This window comes from Sus scrofa, chromosome 2, assembly GCF_054392235.1.
Source record: "Sus scrofa isolate SSC_HxYL_T2T_F1_AM1 chromosome 2, Sscrofa_HxYL_maternal_Yorkshire_Landrace_v2.0, whole genome shotgun sequence".
Classification (NCBI taxonomy): Eukaryota; Metazoa; Chordata; class Mammalia; order Artiodactyla; family Suidae; genus Sus; species Sus scrofa.
The window spans coordinates 161,880,246-161,901,821 of record NC_139384.1 but is presented as its reverse complement, the minus strand read 5'-3'; the positions used below and the strand labels follow the sequence as shown (position 1 = coordinate 161,901,821).

Below are 21,576 nucleotides of genomic sequence, written 5' to 3'. Positions count from 1 at the left end.
AAATATTCACACACTTGTCTACAGACACGTTCGTGGATTTGCTAACGGCTGCTGCCCCTGAACTTGAGAAAGGTGCTGCTAAATGTAAGGGGATGCCTTCCACAACGCATCTGGCTACCGTGGGCTTTAGCTGAGAGACTGTGGCACTGCGGCGGCCACAAACAGGTGGGCAGGTAGACAGACAAACGACTGACAGACAAATGAATGCGAGAAAAACACCAAAATGCAAACAGCAGAATGCCTGTGCTGTTTCTACCCAGGTAAACCACTGCCACAAAAGTAAACAAGACTAACACAAGTGTACGTTTAGAAAAAAACAAGTAGGAGAGAGAGGCGACCTGAAAAATCCGTGTGTAAAACCACCCCACCGGCGCCCACCCCCGAGGGAACCTCCGGAGACGGTGCTGGCGGGAAGCTGTGATTCCAGCCACCTCCCCAGGAGACTCCCTGAGGCTGGCGAGCCACCTGTGAAGGGCTCCCAAGGACGTCTCCTGCTCCACAGCCTTAGTCCCTGCTCTGCCCCCAGGTCTCTTCTCCTCTGGGAACCGGGATGCTTCTGGGCCTATGCGGACTCTCCGAGCCCAGGCGTGACATAAGGAGCAGAGGGGGTCCCCATCCCGGGTCCCATCTGTGACAAGGCTCCTAGAGCCTGACTCAAGGGGCGCCACGCGCTGCCCCTATTTACAGGAACTTGGGCTGCGTGGGAGCAGAAGCGCCAGCTGCTTCCTGCTGTGGCCGCCCTCCCGCCGGGCGGCCACCCAACATCCATCCCGTCCCGCCGTGGCAGAAAAGCCACTTACCAGTCGATGCCTTTGTGGTAGTTGTGGCCGTTGAAAAACTGGATCTCCTCAAAGGTCTCCGAGCTGGGGTAGTTGCTGCTGAGATCGGGGTGCAGGCCCAGGAACAGGTAGAGGGCGGTGGTGCCTGCGGGAGGGAGGGCGGCTGAGACCCGGGCCCAGCCCCCAACACGCCGGGGACCCTGCAGCCCCGGGGCTGGTCCTGGCGCCGCTGCTCCCTGGGAGACACTGGAAAAGCTCCCCCTCGTCTCAGTTCAGCTTCCTCCCTCCGGGGAAGGAGTCCCAGGGGAACTCAGGGCGGGCGAAGACGTGGCCTGCATGTGGCCCCCCAAGCCCACAGCCGCTGCAGATGCCGCCAGCTCATCACAGCATGCTCTGCGTCACTGAACAGGGACTTGGCCTCGGGGTCACGTCACTGTACCCCAGCAGTCACGCGCACTCAATGGCTGGCTGCTCAGAATCCAGCAATCAGGTGGCTTCTGCCAGTTCCCTGTGGCTCCGGGCCTCAGGCCTCTCCAGCACTTGGGGGGAGCTCGGGGAAGGGGGGGGCATGCTCTCCAGCCTGATGGGAAATTCCTGAAGGGCCAGGAAGCCCGGCTCGATGCCTCCTCCGTGGGGACCCTGCGCTCGTCCACCCCCCACTGCCTGAAGCGCAGGCCTGCCCCCCAGAGAGGCCCTTCCTTCCTCCGTGCGCGTCCACAGCTCATGTCCTGCGGTGGGAGCTTCCAGCAGAGCTGCTCGGTGATTAAGGGTGTAAGTTTTGAGGTCACAGAGACCAGGGTTCCAGACCGGCACCGGCCGTTTCCTGAGTGTGTCAGGGAAAGAGACTCGGGGCTCCGAGTTGTGCGTGCTTTGTCTGCAAGGCAGGAGGAGGGCCCATCGATGCCCCACGGGGGCGTGAGCCACCAAGACCTGGCCATTCTGTCGCCACTTCTCCCTCCGCACCTCCTGGCAGCCGGGACTAGCTGCTCGCTCTCCTTACTGCCCTGAACCAAGTCTGCCTGGCACTGCTCAGACGTGCAGAGCCGCTGATCTGGGCTGATCTGCTTTGACCAGAGACTCCCGGGAGGACACAGGGAGAGCCCCCTGAGGCTGTGGTTCAGGACAGACGGGAGAACTCAGCGCCCAGCCTCTGCCCGCTACCCACGTCCACCCGGAAGGGCAATTCCCCTTCACCCCAGCTTCGCTCCAACTTCCTGCGAAAGAGGGGGCAGGGCAGGTGGCCTGGGGAGTGGGAGCAGGGCAAGGTGGTCCCCAGAATTCTGTGGCTGGGACAGCAGGCAGCTGGGGGAGGGCTGGTCCAGAGGGGAGAGACCTGCCTGTTTTCTGGGGGCCGATGATGAGAAGCTTGGGGAAGCGGTCACATGTCTTCTCCTTGGACCAGATATCTTTGTGACGCTTGTCCTCGCAGGGATCCTGCAATGACAGAGGGTGGTGTCGGGGGGCCTGGACCTCAGTGAACGGCTCCCCTGCGCACAGGACTACGTGGCTCTCACAGCCCCAAAGGACACGCCTAACGACAGGTGCACTCGTCACACCTCCACCTTGGGACGTGGGGATGCTGGCAGGCAGGGGCCATTTCTGGTCAGTTTCACGCTCCCAGACAGAAGCTGGCGCATCACAGCAGCGCGTGAGCTCCTACTGCTGAACGTGGAAGTTCAGCAAGGGGTCAACAGGCTTTTCCTACAAAGTGCAGTAAATCTTTTGACATGTTTAGTAAATATTTTAGGTTTGGCTACCATCTGGTCCATTTTAACTTTCCCTTCTTTTTTGACTTTCCTGGGCCACGCCTGCAGCATACGGAGGTTCCCAGGCTAGGGGTCGAATCAGAGCTGCAGCTGCCGGCCTACACCACAGTCACAGCCACGCGGGATCTGAGCTGTGTCTGCAACCTACACCACAGCTCACGGCAACGCTGGATCCTTAACCCACTGAGTGAGTCCAGGGATCGAACCCGCATCCTCAGGGACACTGGTCAGATCCGTTTCCACTGAGCCATGACAGGATCCCCTGTTGTAACTTTTCAATTGTGCTGTTGCAGCTTGAGAGCAGCCACAGGCACTACGCACAAGCATGAGCACGGCCATGTTCCAATGAAACTATCCACCGAAACAGACCGCAGGCCAGGTCGGCCCACGAGCCACAGTTGGTGGACCCCTGGTCTGAACTATGAGACCAGTACCTTCCAGCTGCTCCTTCCGGTTTGTGACAACTCCCTGGGGCAAACTTCCCCAAGAACTGTCCCCCAAAGCCTGCCATCTGTCCCCCTCCCCAGGCTCAGCGCTGCAGTGAGCAGGGGACAGAGGAAGGCCGCGTGTCCACCCAGCTGGGCTGCTTCCACACTCGCTTATGCCGCGGTCACTGCACCGCCGGGATACCGCTTCGCGGAGGCTGGGCGAATGCGTGTGTGCGGGAGTGAGCGAGCGTGCCCACGCTGGCGAGCAAGCCTGCCCCTGAGCTTGCACTCAGGACAGGCAGAGGGCACGAGGGCCGCGTCCCTGAGCCCCTGCCTGGAGCGCCCGCTGTGTGGGGCGGGCCGTCCATCCCTGCAACGAGGCGCCCAGGCCACCCACCCACCTACCTGCCAGAGCGGGTCCTTCTCCTCGGAGAAGATCTGGAAGTACTTCTGGGCCAGCTGCACGGGTGGCAGCGTCTGCAGGCGCAGGTTGGTCCAGGAGTGCAGGAAGCGCGCCAGGTGCTTGAAGGTGTACAGGCCCAGGCGGTCGTTCCCGTAGTTGGACAGGTGCGTCATGAAGATGCTGATCTGCTCGGGGCGGGGGGGGGGTGGGGGGTGGGGGGGTCAGTTCTGAGCCGCCCTCAATCCCGTGGCCCCCGCCGCCGACCCTCTGGTCTTGCTTCGGCTCGCGGGGCCGCCCGATGAGCAGTTCAAGGCTCGCCGGGGCCACCAATGACCTCGCTGTGTGACCCTGGGGTCGGCACGGCCCGGTGAACCCCGTCTGAGCGACACCGACCATGGCAGCCCCGCACGGGGAAGCTGGCCCTGGGCAATCGTGCAGGGGCTCGTGTGCGTCTGTGGCAAGAGGGTGCGGGGGTGCGCGGAAGAGGAGGGGTACACAGTTACCCCGAAGAGCTGAACAGCCTCGCCCTCGATACTTTGGATGACACCGGTATCGTCAAAGCGTGATGCCCGTTTCCCTTCTCGGGATTCGGAAAGAGAGGCCCGAAAGCCTCAGAACAGCTTTAAGGGCCTTACCCACACGCGTGGGTCCCTGCTCTGGGCGTATCCACGGCTTGTGTGGACACTTTAACACTCACACCGTGAAGGTCCCCATGTAACATGCACGGGCGCACACACACACACAAGGACCAGACCGAGCACAGACACACGGCCTCCTGCCGTGAAGGGCAGTAAGGCTCCACGAGGGAAACGGAAGCGCCCTCGGGCTCCGTGACGAGGTCATGCGGCCGGGCGGAGACCAGCCAGGGCTGGGCGGCCGCCACGTCCCGGCCCCCGCCCCCGGGGCCGAGGGGCACTCACGGGGTTGAGAAGCACCGTGAGGAAGAGCTCGCCCCCGTGGATGATCTTGTCCAGCTCGCCGGAGCCGCCGGGGTACTCGTTGTGGAAGATGGTGTGTGTGAAGAGGCCGCAGGTCTGCCGCGGGAGGACCTGGGGGGAGATGGGGCTGTGGCTCCCCTGGCAGGGTGGCGGCCGGAGGGCCCCGCCTCGGACGAACACCGTGGCGCCTCCTCCGGACCGTGGCTCCGCCTGCGGGTCCGCTCCCCAGGGGCCTGCACAGCCTGGACGGTCCCCAGGCGCGAATGTACCGCATTGCTACGTGGGGCCTCCCTGGATTTCTCTGCACAAAACGCACGGATCCCCAGCAAACAGAGGCAGGCACGGGGGACCGCTGGTCCCGCGAGGGCCCGGCCATCCCCAGGGCAGCCGTCTGGGGCACAGCTCTGCGACCTCTCCCTCGGCTTCGGAACCGCCTCCAGTGCGGGTCCACGGGCTCATTTTGCCCAGAGAGCAGGGAGCCCACGTGTCAGGCCCAGAGTCGGGGGACGCCTGGGGTGCGGGAGGCCAGTAGAGGCAGGGAGGCTCGTGTCCGGCCTCCCCAAGGGACTCTGGGAGCCCGCGGCTCGGCAGCATCCCGGAGTCGCCCCCGAGGGGCCCCTCTGCCAGGCCCCGCGTCCTGCTCCCCAGCAGCCCCTGAGCCCAGGGTCTGACCAGGTGCCGCCCTGGTCTCCCACAGCCCCCTGTCCCTGTAGGCGCTGCCACTCACGGCAGCCCAAGCGTGGAAACCCCTGGGGCGTGGGAGTCGGGTCACAGCAGCACTCTGTTCAAAAGCTCCCCTCACAGCCTCAACGCTGAGGTCCGTCGGGAGGCCAGTCCACCGTCACCTCTGCGACCTCCCCCGCCGGCTCCCCTCCCGTCCGTCACCCCCAAGCGGGGCCTTGTTCTTGTTCCCTGCCGCGCGCTCTTCCCCGGGGCAGCGGGGCCCACTCCTGGGGGGGCTGCCGCGCCACGGGGGTTCAGCTCCTCCTGTCCTGCCCCCACCCCCCCATGCGCCCCGCTGGTCCCCTCCCTGGTGCGCCGCCCAGTGGCCACCCCGAACGTCACATGGGGACCCGCCGCCTCCTGCCTCTGGAGCGTCAGGTCCGCAGAGGCCGTGCAGGTCAGCACCCGGCGGGCAGAAAAGGGGCAGACGCGCACCTCGGCCCGAGGCCCCTCGCCAGCTCCCAAAGCCCTGCTCCCCGGGCCGGCGGGTGCACACGCCCCGGCTCGCGGCCGCTCACCATGATGCCGTCGTGGATGAAGCCGCGGCGGTGGCGGGCCGGCTTCAGGTGGGGGTACTCCTCCGTGCTGGTCACGCGGATGCTCCACACCTGCTTCCAGGCCTCGTACAGCTGCACGTGCACGGGGTACACGCCCGAGTGGTGGGGCGCCACCGCGTACCCCATGTCTGTGGGGATGCCGTGCTCCTGGGGAGGGAGGCCGGGAGGGTGAGCACCTGGCGCCCCCTCGGGCCTCAGCTCGCCCTTTGCACAACAGGGAGAGGAAGCCGAGGCTGGAATGCAAGGCCCTGGGCTTGGGCCCTCGGCTGGGCAAGGCCCCTGGGGGAGGAGGGACCAGCCGGGCGGGACGCCAACCTCGGCCCGGCCTCCACTTCCTCCGGCACCGGCACCAGCACCGGGAGTGAGGAGCAAGGCTGGGCCGCGCCTGCCTCTCTCGGCCTCTGACCGGCAGGTGCGCGCGGGCTGAGCCGGCACCCGGGCCTCCTGCCTCCTTGCTGGGCACTTCCTCCTCCAGCTTCTCGGGGCTCCCGCTCCAGCCGGAAGATGAGAGCTCGGGCCAGGAGACAAGCAGGCCTGGGTCTCACTCCCGGCCGGATCTCTCATCAGTGGGTGGCGGCCTCGCTGAGCTTCAGGTTCTGCCTGAAACGAGGCTGCTGAGACATGCCTCTTGGGGTCTCGGGGAGGCGTCCGTGACGCAGTGTCAGTAAGATGCCGTCTGACGGAGCTGCGAGAGCAGCAGCGCAGGCCAGCAGTTCCAAGCCCGCCCCCAGCCCCAGGCCTGCCCGGCCCGGCCCCGGAGGGCATCTTACTCACGACAGCGAACTTCTTGTTCAGGGCCATCTGCTCGGCCAGCACGGACTGGTTGTGGAACAGGTGAGGCTGCATGTGGCTCCACATGTGGGGGAACCACCAGAACTCCTCCACGTACGACAGCAGCAGGTCGTCCCCCGCATCCTCGGCATCCGTGCCTGCGGCCCAGCGCCGGCGGCTCAGCCCCAGGCCCGCAACGGGCGTGCAGGCCGCGGCCCCGAGCCACGGCGTGAGCAGAGCCCCAGGCCAGGGCCCCGGATTCAGGTGTGGCCTCGAGTCAGCGGCTGACTCTGCTGACTCTGCCGGGGCCAAGGCCCCGAGGGGTCCCTCCAGCTCAGACCTGCCTGCTCTGATCCTCCTGTTTTTCTACCGAGTCGCGTCTTTCACTGACTGACTCGAAGATGCTCTTTGCGTCCAGACGCGACCTGGGCGCCCGTCCTGTGTGATCGCCACAGGCACCGCCGACGCATAGGGGTCAGGGACACGGAGACACGCACAGACGACCCCGTGCTGCTCTCCCTCGGCTCGGGGGCTGAGTGGCACCCTGACTGGGTTTTGCCCAGGCTTCTAGAATCTGTCCTCACTGCAGCCCGAGGCTGAGGCAGCTCCAGGGAACACTCAGTGCAGCTAACAGCTCAGGGGCTGTTCCCTCCTGCTCCGTCCCAGAGGGCGGCATGTGGGGAGCTTGGTCAGGTCCCCAAGGGGAAGGCAGGCAACCCTCGGCCTTCGGCCTCAACCGTTCAGACTCGGGGTGGGTACAACTTCAGGGCAGTTCCACCTTTTCTGCTACATGCTCTGTAACGTTCTCAAAATGCACCCCATTCCTGCTTGAAGCACAAGCAGTACAAATCACATCCAAAGGTGGGGCGAGCAGGAGACAAGAGGGAGAAGCGCCCACCCTCAGGACGGCAGCGCCTGAAGGCTGGGGACGGGTGAGTGGCAGCCATCGTCACGTCACTGCTGGGGCTGTGACTGTCCCGGGAGCTGTCTGGGGGTCACATGCGGCCCGACGTGGGCCCAGGGTCCCGCGGGCTGACCCTCCGGCACGGCGCCCGAGGGTCTGGATGTTGAGGCCCGGAGGCGGGGGTGGGGCAGAGCTGGGCCCACTTACCTGTGTGGAAGAATTTCCCCGAGTAGCCCAGGTTGAAGGTGAAGTTTGGGATGTGTGTGCGGAGTTCGTTCTGCGTCTCAAACAGGGCCTGGGACAGGCAGGGTGGGAGAAGGGGTGAGGGGAGGCCGGGCGCCCCCTGCCCCTCCCGTGAAGGCCCACGAGAGCCCGGCTGCTGCAGGACCAGCTCGGGGTCGTAGGACCCAGCAAAAAAGGAAACGAGGGCTCCTTTGCTCAAAACTGTTAAAAATGCCAAGAGGACACAGGGTGGCGCATGAACCAGGAAGGGCCGCTCTGGGCACGCGGCGGCTGTACTGTTCCCACTCGCCAGACAAGACCCAGACCCCAGCCTGGTTCTGCCGCGTCCTCGAGAACCCTTTGCGTCCCTCCAGGCCTCAGTCTCTGCAGGTGGGGGTGGGGAGAGCAGCAGCTGCCTCGGGCTCTCGGGAGGGTGGAGGCGCTCCTGCGTGTCAAGCCGTCTGTTTTGCTAAGTGACGAACAATGGGGGGGGGGGTTCTCCTCACTGGTGGCTGGAAGGCTGATGCCAAAGAACCCTGGCTCTCCCAAAGAGGCTGTGCGTGCCCAGCAGCGCGGTGATCCCGCACGTGGCCCAGCCCTGCTTCCAGGTCAATGACAGCCCAGCGACATTCATGAAACAAACATACAGGTGTCCTCTGCAGTCAAGACTCAAAACAAATCCCTGCCAGACATGGTGCACAGGCTGCAGGAAACCTGCAGAAAAGCCACGCTCAGAACACGCTGCCAACCACGTCCTGGCCCTCCTGGGGTCACCACCAGCATCTTGCCAGGGCCACACTCTACCTGACGGAGAGCCATGCCCCACTGTGCGGCCCTGGGCAGGTTACCTTCCTTCGCTGAGCCTTAGAGCTGCCTCTGCAAAACGGGAATGAACACCAACAACCGCCTCACAGAGCGGCTCTGAGGGTCCGCAGAGGCCACGCACAGAGAGAGCTGCACACGGAGCCCGGTCGCCAGGACGCAACCGGGTGCCACCGCTGCTGTAACCGAAGCTGTCCCAGCGCCCGTCCGTGTACCAACTCCCTGTGCAGGTGGACGAGGAGACGGTCGCGTCTCTGAGAGAAACGCTCGGCCGCAGCCAGTGCTTGGCATCCCAGACGAGCGAACCACACCGCCCTCTGCTCTCTGACTCAGAAGGACGCTTAAGGCACGGGAGACCTGGCTGGTACCACGCGCGACAGCCTGCCTGGAGCGCAGGGCACGGAAGAGGCATCTGCTGGCTTCTCCTACAGAAACGGCTCCCAAGTGCTCACATCCTCCTCATTCTAGAAACGGGGAAAGTGGGACCCAAGAAGCACAAGCCCAAGGTCACAGGAGACACAGTGAGCCTGGCAGCCTGACTTCCTCCAGGGGTCGACCCCCGACCCGTCTCAAGGACTCACCCTAATGGGCAGCAAAGGCCTAGGTTATAGCCGGGGACACCAAGATTGGGCCCCGGAAGAAGGCCCTACGCAGAAACAGAGCAGTCTACTTTGCCAGAAGCGGTTTGCAGCATGTGCCACGGAGCCGCAGCGCTGAAAGGCTCAACAGGAGTCATCTCAAAACTCTCCCAGGAGCTCCGCTTGGGGCTCAGAGGAAACAAATCTGTCGAGCATCCATGAGGATGAGGGTTAAGGATCCGGCGTGGTCCTGAGCTGTGGTGCAGGTCACAGACAAGGCTCGGATCCCACACTGCTGTGGCCGTGGTGCAGGCCGGCAGCTGTGGCTCCCGATGAGAGCCCTAGCCTGGGAACCTCCATAGGCTCTGGGTGTTTTGTCTAAAAAGACAAAAAATAAAACAAACACAAAAAACACTCTTCCTCAGCAGAGCCCCTGAGGAAGTAAAATCTCAGGGGCACACCCGATGGGAAGAGCAGATCAAAGCCACTCTGCTCTATCTGAGCAGAGAAGCCCGAAGGGCTCAGAGCCCAGCACCTGCACACGCCCAGCCCCCAGCCGCCTCCCAGCGGCCCACGTGTCTTTTCACCACCGAGGCTCAGACAGGGGATGGGACGTGCCCACGTCACCCAACGAGGGTCAGACTGGGACTCGAACCCAGGTCTTGAGGCCCTAGATGGTTCCTGCTCCACAGAAGGTGGCACCTGCTCTTCTCTGGAGGCATAAGGAGAAGCAGCGTCCACGCCCAGCCACAGCAGGAGGGCGACTTGGCCCCGACCCAGCCCAGCGCCTTCCTTCCAGGCCCCACGGCCAACCCCGAAAGCGACTTCCGGGGGACAGAGACACGGCACCCACGGGAGGAAGGCTTTCCTCTTATGTCTCATTTTCTGCCTCCTCCTAACGTCAGAGAGACGTCTGGGTGCGGCACTGCCGCGGTCCCGGCACAGCGGCCCAGCGCGAGGACCGGGGCCGGCAGGCAGCAGCGCCTCTAGGCATCCGTCCTGTTCCGCTCGCGCTGGATCTCCTGTGACGGGTGCCCCCTGCTCCCCACGTGCGCGCTATCGCGTCACTTCCTTTGTGTTTGATGCTGAGCCAAGAGCGAGACAACGGAAACTGCACTTCAAAGGCCGCCTGATGGCCTCCGTGCGCAGGCCTCTCTTTGACAGTGACATGGGGGTGAAATTTCACGATGGGCAAAAGGCTTTTACGGGCAGCTGGTTCAGTAAACGTTTTTTGAATTAAACACATGCATTCTGCCATCTACACAGACCGCAGGTAAAGTAAGCCTTGTGCACGACTTAAGCCCTAATTCTCCTTTCGTGTGTTTTGCAGGTTCTGGTACTGACAGGCGCATTTCTGGGAGTTCCTGCTGTGGCGCAGTGGAAACCAATCTGACAGGTACCCACGGGGATGCAGGTTCGATCCCTGGCCTCACTCAGTGGGCCGGGGATCTGGCGTTGCCCTGAGCTGTGGTGCAGGTCACAGACACAGCTCAGATCTGGCGTGGCTGTGGCTGTGGTGCAGGCCGGCAGCTGCAGCTCTGGTTGGACCCCTAGCCTGGGAACCTCCATATGCCGTGGGTGCGGCCCTAAAACCAAAAAAAAAAAAAGAGAGTTTGTATTAAAAGGTAGGTAACCAACTCTGCAGGGCTCGCGTCCCCCGTCCCCCGTCGGGATGCTCTTGAGTGCCAGCTCCAGAGGCCGAACGCCCCTACAGCCAGCACGTCACTGTGACCTCCAGCGGCACGCGCTTCCGATCAAACCGTGACACCCAAAGGGTGGGGACGTGCCGCGGCCAGGTGCCGGGAGGAGGTGAGGCCCGGCCCGCCCGCCCGGCTCCCCTGGCCGTACCTTCACGTCCTCCACCTTCATGCGTGTGCCCTCCTTGCCCACGAAGATGTCGTCAATGTCCACCAGGATGTAGCGCTCCAGGGGCAGCGCCAGCCGCTTGCCCGTGAGGAAGGCCACGGCGTCGACGAAGACGAGCTTGTGCAGCCAGAAGCTGAGGTTGTTGCCGAAGAGCACGCGCTGGATGCCGTCGTGCAGGCCCAGGTCCTGGACCACGGTGGCGTGCAGCGCGGCGTGCAGGCCGGCGTCCGCGCCCAGGTGCGGGATGGACTCGGCCGAGCGCGTCTTGGCCAGCAGCACGGGCTCGTAGGTGGAGTGGTTCCACTGGAAGACGGTCCAGTCCTCGCCCGGCAGCACGCCCTTGTCCACCTCGCTGGGCCGGGTCACGTAGAGCAGCGGGGACTTGGGGTTGATGCTGCAGTCCTTCAGGCCCAGGTTCGAGTGCAGGAACAGAGGGAACCCTTTGAGCTGTGCGCTCAGCAGGCTGTTCTCATTGGCCTACAGCCGGGGGGGGGGGGGGGGAGAGGGAGGGGGCGAACGGAGGGGAAAGGGGGGGGAGGGGTCGTCAGAGCCACACCCCCAGGGACCACGGCACCGCAGCGGAGGGCGCGGAACACCGAAGTCCACGGCGCTACCACGCACCACAGGCTCCTCACGCCCCCAGGCCCCAGGCCGACCAGGCCGTGGCAACCCGGCTCCGCCTTCCCCTGCCGCCCCCGCTACCAGAACTGAACCCTCAGCATGTGCCTTGCCCGCCAGCAGCGCCATACCCGCTGCCAGTGCTACCCCCTCGGGCGCGAAGGACATGCTCACCAGAGCCAGCCGTCAGGCGCGTGCACCACCCGTGAAGGGGTGCCACAGTCCTCAGAGGGGCCCCCGATGGAGGCGTCACTGCCACTCCCCCGTTACCCGTGAGGAAACCAGGCCCACCAAAATCACGGCCAGGAGAGTCTAGCCGCGGAAAGCATGGACTCTGCCACCAGACTGTCCAGCCTGGGGCAAGACATGAGACCCTCCCGCGCCCCAGCTCCCTGGGCCGCAGCACGCGGCCAAGGATGGCAAAGCCCTTGAGGGCAGCGGAGGCTGATGTGTGAACGGCAACAGGGCGCTGACAACAGCCAGGGTGTCACCCACAGCTCCCTCAGCAGGCCCTGAGAAATCCCACCTCCCAGCCGAGGCGCGAGGCACAGTGGTTAAGGAGCCACAGCTCACAGACGGATGACTGACCCCAGAGCCCACACACCGACTGCCAGGCTCTGCCACCTCAGGCTGCCAGCTGGCTTCTGCCACACAACCCCCTCTGGGAGAAACCCCGGCAGGTGCCAGTGCAGAAGAGCAAGGAGGAGGCACCCACTGGGGGTGCAGAAGCAGATGCCCCGGAAGCACTCCCGAGGCCACGGCCACAGCAGTCCACCGTCTGTGCCTCCTTCTCCTGAGTGCCCACTGCCGCCAGCAAGCTGGGGGCCTGCAGGCAGTACCCACAGCAGCCCCTTTTCTTTTCTCAGCCCCTGCTCCTCATCCCTCACCCTCCCAGGATAGATACAGTACAATTTGTCCTTGTCCCTGTGCCATAGCTCCTTTCGGTCTTTCTGGCCTGGCAAACTCCTGCTCATCCTTCAAAACCCAATGCAAAAAAGAAAAAGGAGTTCCTGTAGTGGCACAGCGGAAACAAATTCAACTAGGAACCATGAGGTTGCGAGTCTGATCCCTGGCCTCACTCAGTGGGTTAACGATCCTGCGTCGCCTTGGTTGTGGTGTAGGTTGCAGGTGCAGCTCAGATCTGGCGTTGCTGTGGCTGTGGTGTAGGCCAGCAGCTGCAGTTCCGATTTGACTCCTAGCCTGGGAACCTCCATGTGCCACAAGTGTGGCCCTAAAATGAATAAAATAAAATAAAACCCAATGCAAAGAACCTCCTCTCTCCCTGGCCTCGCTGGGACCACATCCAAGGCCCGCTGCCGCACTTCCCGCCACCCTGACTGCTGCCCTGACTGTGCAGGGTCCCCGCGACCAGTCTTCACCTTCTCAAGGACAAGGACTGTGTCATTTCTACCTCGGATCCCTGGCGCCAGCACAGGCTTGACAGTGGGAGTAAACACACGTTTGATGAGTAAGCGAATTTTTAAAAAGAAAGAGGAACAGGCCGATCCCAAATACCTGGCACACGACACCTGTGCAGTACGGGCTTCATGTGTTTATCCACAGCGATTCACTGTGCCTGGCACTGCGTCAAGTGCCAGATATGCAGTAAGCAAAACAGACCTGGCTCCTGCCCCCCTGGACCTTCAAGGCGGGCAGGGGAGAGAGCGCAATCGAACAGCAGAAGGACCCGAACCTTCCAGGAGGCACGTGTTACACAGGAAGAGGTCCCGGTTCCGGAAAAGCAGGTCGCGGGGCCGTCAGCTGGCCTGGGGAGGCTTCCTGGAGAAAGGGACTCTGAAGCAGGACTTAAAGACCGAGTAAGAGCCCCAGGGATGGGCCAAGGGCAGAGGCCCTGAGGTTGCGAAGGGCTCAGCACAGCCAAGGGGCAGCGAGAGCCAGCAGAGTGACTGAGAGGGGAGGAGACGAAGCAGGAAGGTCAGCTGGGGCCAGACCTGCAGGACCCCGGAGGCTGGAAGTGGCAGCGGGAAGCCGTCAAAGAGACTCCATCAAAGGGTTGTGAACAGAGAATGACAGGTTCCAACGTGCATTTTCCAAAGATCCACCTGGCCGCTGTGGACAATGGTGGGGGCTCAAAGGTACCAAGTGAGGTTGGGAGGGGGGCAGGGTGGTGCCAGGCCCACCCTGGAGAGCTGGCCAGGGGAGTGCGGCACAAGGGCACAGCCCAGGCGTCTTTAGCGCTCACCTCCACGCAGAGGGGCTGCTTTCCAGTTCCCCGGCAGGCCCTGCAGAGCCCGGCCCTTATCAGCCAAGCTGAGGGGCTTGCATCTGACTCTCCACTCACCAGGAGTACCTGCCACCTCCCCACCCGGCCCTGAGCCAGCCTCTGGGGTTGAGAACCCCATCCCGAGAGGCCCCCCCGCCCCTGTCCCAGGCCCCCCACAACTCCCAAGCCGGCCCGGGACAAAAGCAGTGTGGCGCCAGCGACGTTTCAGGCCCCGTCCATCCCCTGCTGTGGCCTGAGAGGCCACACTGGACCACCAGCCCCTGGGGATCCCATTTCAAAGCCCCGACCTTGAGCTGACTGCCAGGAGCTGGCGGCTCAGCCAGCGGTCGGGCTGGAGACATCGGGGAAGGGAGGAAGCCAGGGCGCTGACCGCCCACCGAGATGACGCTGGAAGGAGCAAGGCATGGAGAACGAGCCCCGGCATCGCAGCGACGGAGCCCCGTTGCGGGCCTCGGCTTTGGGGGGGAAGCCCTCCTGTTTTTCAGCACTGGGGCCCCGCATGAGACGCCAGATCTGCCAGTGGGGTCACGAGGCAGGGGAAGGAAGGGCCTTGACCCGGGAACAGGGGTGCCCGGGACAGACTAGGTGGCAGCCAACAGCAACTGGCTGCACGACCTTGGCACAGGGGACCCCAAGGTCCCACCTCTCTGGGCCTCAGGACTGGCGCATGTGGGTCGGTTGGTTTTGACACACTCACCGGCGGGCAGGTGAGAAGCGACCAGCAGAGCTGCCAAACCCTGGCTCTAACCAACTAGCCACGTCGGTCTACTCGGAAAGCCAGGGAACTTTCCGAGCCTCAGCTACTCATCTGAAAATAAAGCGGCCACCTCACGGGGGAGCTGTGACAGTCACACGGCAAAGCCTGCAGAGCAGTGAGCTCGGGCGCGTGGGAAGCGTGCAGTCTAAGGGGCCTCTGCCAGGACGTGCTCAGCCCCGGGGCCCCTGGAGCTGCGACGCAGAGCCGGGAAAACGGGGCTGTGGAGGAAGATCAGCCCCCACCCTCAGGGACCTGAGGGCCACGTGCTGGCCAGAGCCACAGAGATAAAGAGCTACCACCAGCTGGCTTTGCCGAGGCGAGAGGACAAGGCGTGCCAGCTGCCATTTACTGGCGGCTCTGGGTGCGGGCACGGGTGAGCGCTCCCTGCCCGCTGTCCCACCCTCCGCCTGGCACAGCGAGGCAGGTGCTGTGATCGGGCCCACTTGACAGACGGGGTGAACACCCTCCCCAAGGCCGCTGTGCCGCTAAGTGACAGGAAGAGCTGACCCCAAGTCTGGACTTGCCAGCCCTCCCCTGACCTGGGAGCTTGGGAAGGCAGGGTCCCCGGGCCCGGGGTCCCAAGCCCACGACCCAGCCCCACGCAGGCCTGGCAGAAGGTGCAGCCTGACCACCAGGTGGCTCCCACCAGAGCCCCGAGCCCCAGGTCCCCGATCAAAACCGAGGAGGGTCCTGTCGGACACAGCGCCGAAGGCAGCCTGGAGACCCAGAAAAGGCCACGGAGCCCCGTGAGACTCGGAGCACGACCCCGTCCCTCCCGGGCCTCAGAGCAGGGCGCCAGCGCCGGCTGGGAGCCAAGCGCTGCTGCACCGCCGCGCCCAGCGAGCAAGCCCACAGCCTCGTCCCCAGAGACAGCGGGAGCGCTGTGCGCTGGCATGGCCTCTGGGGCATCGCAGGGTCCTGGAGTCACTCCACAGTAGCAGGAATAAAGCCTCTGGAGCCAGAACACCTGGGTTCAAACCCCAGCTCGGAGCTTCTTAGAGGCGCTCCAGCCCTCCGCTTCCCTCCCCCCGGAATCCGGATGACGCCCCGGCCTGGCGGGGGCTCAGTGCTGACACAGTGTTAACTCGCCTGAAGCCCACAGGCGCGCCCGGTGCTGGAGGAGCACTCGGGAGCCTCAGCCGCTGTGGCGCGTTTCAGGCCTGGGGCTCTGCATCCAGGTCCTGAAGTTCACGGCAGGAAAGGGAACAGAGGCAGCGAAGCCGCCGGATGCCGCTGCTTGGCCATCGACCAGGCCGGCGCTTCCCGGCGGGGAGCCGTGGAACACAGGGCTTTGTCGCCAGGCCAGTGGGGGGCAGACCTCACCGGCTTGCTCTCCTGCAGGACTCCTAAGGGCTTTCAGCGTCCCGGCCCACAACCCTTTTCAGGGGCAGAGTAATCGTCCGTTTAGCGCCTGAGAGAACAGGCCGTGAGAGGCCCTCAGCCAGGCCCGGCTCCTGCCAGCGCGGAGGGAGGGGGCAGGGCACGGCAGTGCCGCCAGTGCCTGGGGACACAGGGCAGCTGTCGGAGACACAGGGCACTTCTGACCCAGCCCCCGTCCTCTCGGCAGTCACACCCAGCAAGAGCCGGCCTCAGAACCCATGTGCTTCCTGTCACTTCTGCCGGGAAGGCACCTCTCATGCCCTCCCAGCCTCCCCGGCCACTCCGTCCGAACCACCACCAACAGCCCCACCCCTTGCCCGCGTGTCCTGCCCTGCTCTTTTTTTGTACTTATCACCACCTGCCACACGGTGTTTGTTTGTTCACTGTCTGGTCACCCACCCCACCCACTGCACTGAAATGTCACCTGCGAGACAGCAGGGACGCGGCCCCGTTCGATCACCGCTGCGTTCCCAGTGCCCAGCGAAGGCCCTGGGACGCGGTGAGCACTCGGGAAGTATTTGCCGAACGTGGGACCAAACACCCCGCACCCATCGCGCAGGCCAGAGCTCCCTGGCCGGGGCCTCTGCAGCCCCCTCCAGCTCCTCCCCGAGGACAGCTTCTCTGTGGGACACATTCAGCCAGGCCTGGGGTCCCAGCAGGTGCTGAGTCTCCCCCGGAGCCCACAGAAGAAACCCCGCTGCCTCCTCAGCCAAGGGAAAGGGCGGAGAGCCCCTGACCCCGCCTATGGCCAGGTTCGGGCCGGGCTCTCCCGCTCACAGGTGGCACAGCTTCAGACCCATACTCAGGCCTCCCGAGCCCCGGTTTGCCCGTCTGCAAACAGGGGGCCCCCCCATCCCTTGGGAGGACGGCGGGACGGGTTCGGGGCGTCCGTTCTCCTCCCCTCACCCAGCCCTGGGGCCTGCTATGTGCGGGGCCCCGGGCACGGTGGGCGACGCCCCAGTCAGGTGTCCCTACCGCAGGCGCAGGCGCTGCCATCCCGCCACCTCCCAGGTAAGGCAAGGCAGGCGCTCGGCCAGCGAGTGTGCAGCGGAGAGCCACGCCGGCCTGGCGCGCCCCGTGCCCTCGTACCTTGAAGAAGCCGATGATGCCCACGCCGTAGGCCACGCAGTACTTGTCCAGCAGCTCCCGGTTCCAGGCGTCCAGGTTGACGTACTTGAGAATGTTCTCGTAGATGATGAGGGCGAAGCGGCCGCGGCCCTTGTCGGTGAGCGTGGGCATGTCGCCCTTGCCGGGGGCGATCTCCGTGCGGTACTTGAAGCGGCTGGACTCCAGGATGGCCACCACCTCCTGGCCCAGCTGGGAGTAGAGGCTCTCCACAAACACCAGCACCAACGGGTCCGTGCGGGACGGGGCGGCCGCCTGCACGGGCTTGAGCGGCAGCAGGCGGCTGGGGGCCACGGGCGGCGGGTCCCCGCAGTCAGGCTCGGGGGCGTCCGCCGAGGGCTCCAGGCCCCGCTTCCAGCCATACAGGTAGTAGGCCGAGACAAACACGCTGAACAGGCAGAAGACGAACAGCAGGAAGAGCACGGCCTGTGGGGACACGTGCCGACACAGCCTGCGGAGGCGCGCCGGGACGGGCATCCCGGCCCCCGAGGCCGCCCCAGGGCCCCGCGCGGGAGGAGACACCGAGCCGTCCACCAGATTCGCAGAGAGTCGGGGCACGGGAGCGGGGGACGCGGGCCCTGGCCCTTCCTCCCAGCCAGAGGCGCGGTCCGCGGCTGGGTGCGCTCCTTCCTCCCTCCGCGCCCCTTATGTCACCATGGCAAACCCCCACGTGGTCCTGTGCACAGCAGAAGCGCCCCAGGGCGTCAGGGCCTCCTGGGGGGGCTGGGCAGCCGGCCGCAGGACGCTGGGCAGGCCCGGGGGCGCCGCATGCCGCTCCCTCGGTGGGGTCCCGGGGGCCGAGGCTGCGGAGAGAGGAGCAGAGTCAGAAGACGCCAAGGAGGTGCGCGGGCTGTGGGGCTGCGGGCGCCCGGGACCAACCAGCTGGGCCCAAGTTCAACGACGGCGGCCCCGCCTGGACGCGTGTCCCGGGGCCCTGCTCCCTGACCCCTCGGAGCCTCCGCCTCCCCACTTGCTGCCAACAGTTTCCGCCTCACACGAGGCTGGGGGGCGAAGTCCAACCCTGTGTGGAAATCAGGCAGGGCGGCCCCGCGTCTGGCGTCCACAACAGTCGTTTCTCCTCATTACGACTCGCGGAGGCCAAGGCCAAACCAAGAAAGCTCCAGAAGCTGGAAGGACCGAGACAGCAATAAACACGGCAAGGCCTGGGAGCTGGAGCCAAAGGCCACCCCACACTGGGCCCCTCACCCCCCGCAACGGTGCCCCCTCTCTGGACACCGGCCCGGCGGCCCCGCCGGCAGAAGAAGGGAGCCGGCTGTGCGGCGTGCGCGGCTCGGCTGAGCGGCAAGGCCCCTCTCGAGCATCACAGGCCGCATGGGGGGGCACGGGGGGTGGGGAGGACGGGCGAGGAAAGCCGTCTGAGGAGCCGGACGGGAGCAGCTGCTGCGCTCGGCCCTGGCGCAACAGGCCTCGCTCACCCTCCACCACCTGCTCTCAGGCAGCACGTGGCCCTCGCCCCGCAGGCACGTGCCCACAGTGACACCCAGCAGCCCGGGACAGCAGGGAGCTGAAGGCCCTGCCTTGAGGGAGCAACGCCTTCGGTGGGCCGTGTCCCCCAAGCAGCCAGAACTCTGGGTCCCAGCCTCCCCGCAGCCCCGTGCCCTGCCCGGGACCCCACCTAGACTGGTCTCCCTGGAGGGTTAACGAGGACTTCACACCCACACCCGCTGCGCAGAGACCCCAACGGCCTCGCCCAAGCGGCGCCCCCACCACGGCCCTCCGTCTCCCTGAAACCCGAGCGGAGGCAGCCGCTCACGGGGGGCAGCCGAGCTCCCTCGGGACGGGAGACAGGGACGAGGGTAAAAGGCGTGAGGGCTGGGCTGGCGCAGCCACTGAGGGGACGTGGGCCTCGAGCTGGAGCTGGGAGTGAAGGTCAAAACCCTTCGGAGCCCCAAGGTTGCAGGGCGTACTCGGCGCAGGCACAGCACACGGAGACCCTCCCGTGCTTCCGAGCCCTTGGCCTAGAGGCAGCAGCAGCGCGAGTGTGCAAAGGTTCGCCTGCAGAGCAGCCCAACAACAGGCGCTGTCTCAGTGGAGCCAGGCGGGCCCAGGAAGGAATCCAGGCAGCCGCCGACGCGGGGACATGGACCGAGCCCGAAATGAGGCGCCCCGCAGGCCACTGAGAGGAAGACACTTACCGAGCACACCAGTCGTGTTTTGTTAAACTCGTGCGCACGGGCCACAGACTGTTACTAAATCCAAAACAAGGTAACCGTCAGTTCTGATTTTCCTTTTTTGGTTCCTAAGTTTCCTACAATAATCACTTATTAATTTTGCGAATATAAGAAAACCAATGTTTCTAACAGATGTGCTCAGAAGCCAGACGTGGCCGAGTCTTGGTGTGAGGCCTGCTCCTGCTTCGCCACAACGACAGGACAACAGCAACGACGACGGGCTGTGTGGCCCCAGGCACTCCCCCCCCCTTGCTGGGCTTCGCGCCTGCCAGACGGGGCCTGGCCCAGGTGGCATCCGGGGCTCTCCCACCTCTGCTGTTCTGCAGCTCAGTCTCTACCGCGTGCCAGCGCCAAGGGGACCCACGGCAGCCAAGGAAATAGGCCCCTGCAGCGCAGGGGGCTCGTGCCACAGCGGGAGGGCAGGCATCCGAGAGAACCGAGGGCCTGAACCCTCCGGGAGGCAGAGGGGGCACAGCCCAGGAAGGCTTCTTGGAGGAAACAGTACCTGCCTGGCCACAACGCCAGGTAAGGGTTGACCAGGAACAGGAAGACAGAGGCAAGTGTGCAGCCTGGCGATGAGGGGGCGGCAGAGCTTCCCAAGCGGTGCCTGCAATTCTATCTGACAGCAGGGCGAGCCAGGAGAGCTGGGGTGACTGGTGCTGCTCATTCCCAAGGGGCCCCGGCGTCCCACTTCCCATCGATAAGGGCAGCCCCCCTTGCCCAGCAGCTGCAGGGAGTGCCCCCTGCCTCCCACCCAAAGCTGCCCGCCGCTGCCGATGCCTGGGATCGACCGCCCACTTGGGCCACTGGCCTTCCGTCTATGGCATTAAAAACCTTTCAGCATGTGTGCGAATGAGGCAGCCAGCGGAGGGCCAGGACTCTGGGCGGCACAGGCCCTGCGAGAATCTGACACTTTCCCATTAAGAAAAAAAAAGTGCACATACGCTGGACGCTGTTGTAAGAGGCCCAGAGCCCAGGCCCAGGCCCCCAGCCCAGCCGGGACCGAAAGCACTCGGTTAACAGAGCCCGAGAGCTACGCGGGCAGACAAGAGCCACACCCAGCCGCATGCCGCACGCGTCACCTTCCCGTGCCCCGGTTTCCCAATCATTATCCCTGAAGCAAGCAGCTCCTGCTGCTTAACTAGGGTGCACTCAACACGGGGGACACCCGAGCCCACAAAGCAGGTCACGCTCCAGGCTCACTCGCTCTCGTCTCTAGCTGCACTGAACCCCCCAAAGCCACACTTTCAGAAGCCAGGCCTTGCCCAGGAGCTGGGTGGAGGGGCAGAGGCCCGACAGAGGCCAGGAGGCTGGGGAGAAGGCCATGCAAAGCCCAGGCCGGGGGTTGGGGGGAGCCTGGGGTTAAGAGACGCAGACTCTGGCCTTTGGAATGGATGAGCAACGCGGGCCTGCTGTGTGGCACTGGGAACTATGTCCAGTCACTTACGATGCAGCCTCATCATGTGGGGAGAAGAGGCTGTACGTGCATAACTGGGTCACCAGGCTGTACAGTAGAAAAAAAATAATGTGCTGGGAAAGCCAAAAAAAATGTATTCGGATCTCTTTAAAAAAAGCAAAAAAGCCCAGGCCTGAGAGAGGGTACAGGAAAAGAGAGGGGGCCACCTGGCCCCCGACCCCCCGGCACAGGGCTGATCGCCCGCACACTGGCCACGGGGACCTCCAGCACGGCAGCCCCTCAAAGGCCCGGCACCAGCCACTCGAGGCCCCTCCACACCACCCTGAGCTCCTGCACCCCTGTGGCTCAAGGCTGGCAAATGCGGGGGGTGGGGGCCTAATGGCCCTGGACCCCCCCAGGCTTCAAGACAGCTGGGGGCTGAGGTCTCAGCACTTCCCCACTGCCTAGGCCTTGCCAGCATCGCCAGCCATTTTGCTAAACTCCCGTCTCGCCCAGCCAGTCACCAGTCTTGGTCGGCAATGAGCTTCCCCTGCCTGGAAGGCCTCCCCTGGCCCCTTGGGACACTTACGCACCCTTTTAGCGTCACCACCTCTCTCAAGTCACCTCCACCCCTCACTCCCTGGCCTCCCCACGTCCACAGTGTGGAAGCTGCAAACCGGGACCCTCAAGCCAAAACAGGAGGCAGGAGCGGGTGTCGGTGTCAGCTGCTGGCGGCCGGGGGGTGTGTGCTCGGTGTCCTAAGAATCGGCTCTTTGTAAAGCTCAAATTCCGACAGCACTTGTCTTCAACTGGAGATTAGTTACCAGTATCTTTTTGCTGCCGGCCTACACCACAGCCGCAGCCACACGGGATCCGAGCCGTGTCTGTGACCCATACCACAGCTCCCGCCAACACCAGATCCTTCACCCGCTGAGCCAGGCCAGGGATCAAACCTGCGTCCTCATGGGTGCCAGTCAGGTTCTTCAGCACTGAGGCACAGCAGGAACTTCACGATCAGTTACCAGCACCTTACCATCAGGAGATTCCACATAAAAGCCAGAACCTCACCTTCCATGAGAGCGCTTCCCTGAGATGCTACGAGCACC

At 64.4% G+C, this 21,576-nt stretch overlaps 1 protein-coding gene across 4 annotated transcripts in view; it reads right to left on the bottom strand.

Annotated features, from left to right (window-relative positions):
* The window catches only part of NDST1 (N-deacetylase and N-sulfotransferase 1), an 89,020-nt gene that overhangs the window by 15,498 nt on the left and 51,946 nt on the right, over nucleotides 1-21,576 (bottom strand). For 2 of the 4 annotated variants that reach the window (XM_021085025.2, XM_021085023.2), the window contains exons 2-10: nucleotides 16,847-17,685; nucleotides 10,740-11,234; nucleotides 7,477-7,564; nucleotides 6,369-6,523; nucleotides 5,556-5,741; nucleotides 4,297-4,425; nucleotides 3,379-3,561; nucleotides 2,117-2,213; nucleotides 801-924 (exon numbers count right to left, since the gene is read on the bottom strand). In XM_021085025.2, coding sequence (XP_020940684.1) covers nucleotides 801-924; nucleotides 2,117-2,213; nucleotides 3,379-3,561; nucleotides 4,297-4,425; nucleotides 5,556-5,741; nucleotides 6,369-6,523; nucleotides 7,477-7,564; nucleotides 10,740-11,234; nucleotides 16,847-17,359 — 1,970 coding nt within the window. In that variant the 5' untranslated portion in view covers nucleotides 17,360-17,685. Of the gene's footprint in view, nucleotides 1-800; nucleotides 925-2,116; nucleotides 2,214-3,378; nucleotides 3,562-4,296; nucleotides 4,426-5,555; nucleotides 5,742-6,364; nucleotides 6,524-7,476; nucleotides 7,565-10,739; nucleotides 11,235-16,846; nucleotides 17,686-21,576 lie in introns of those variants that run through there. The other 2 variants (XR_014839152.1, XM_085015089.1) reach the window with 2 other exon arrangements.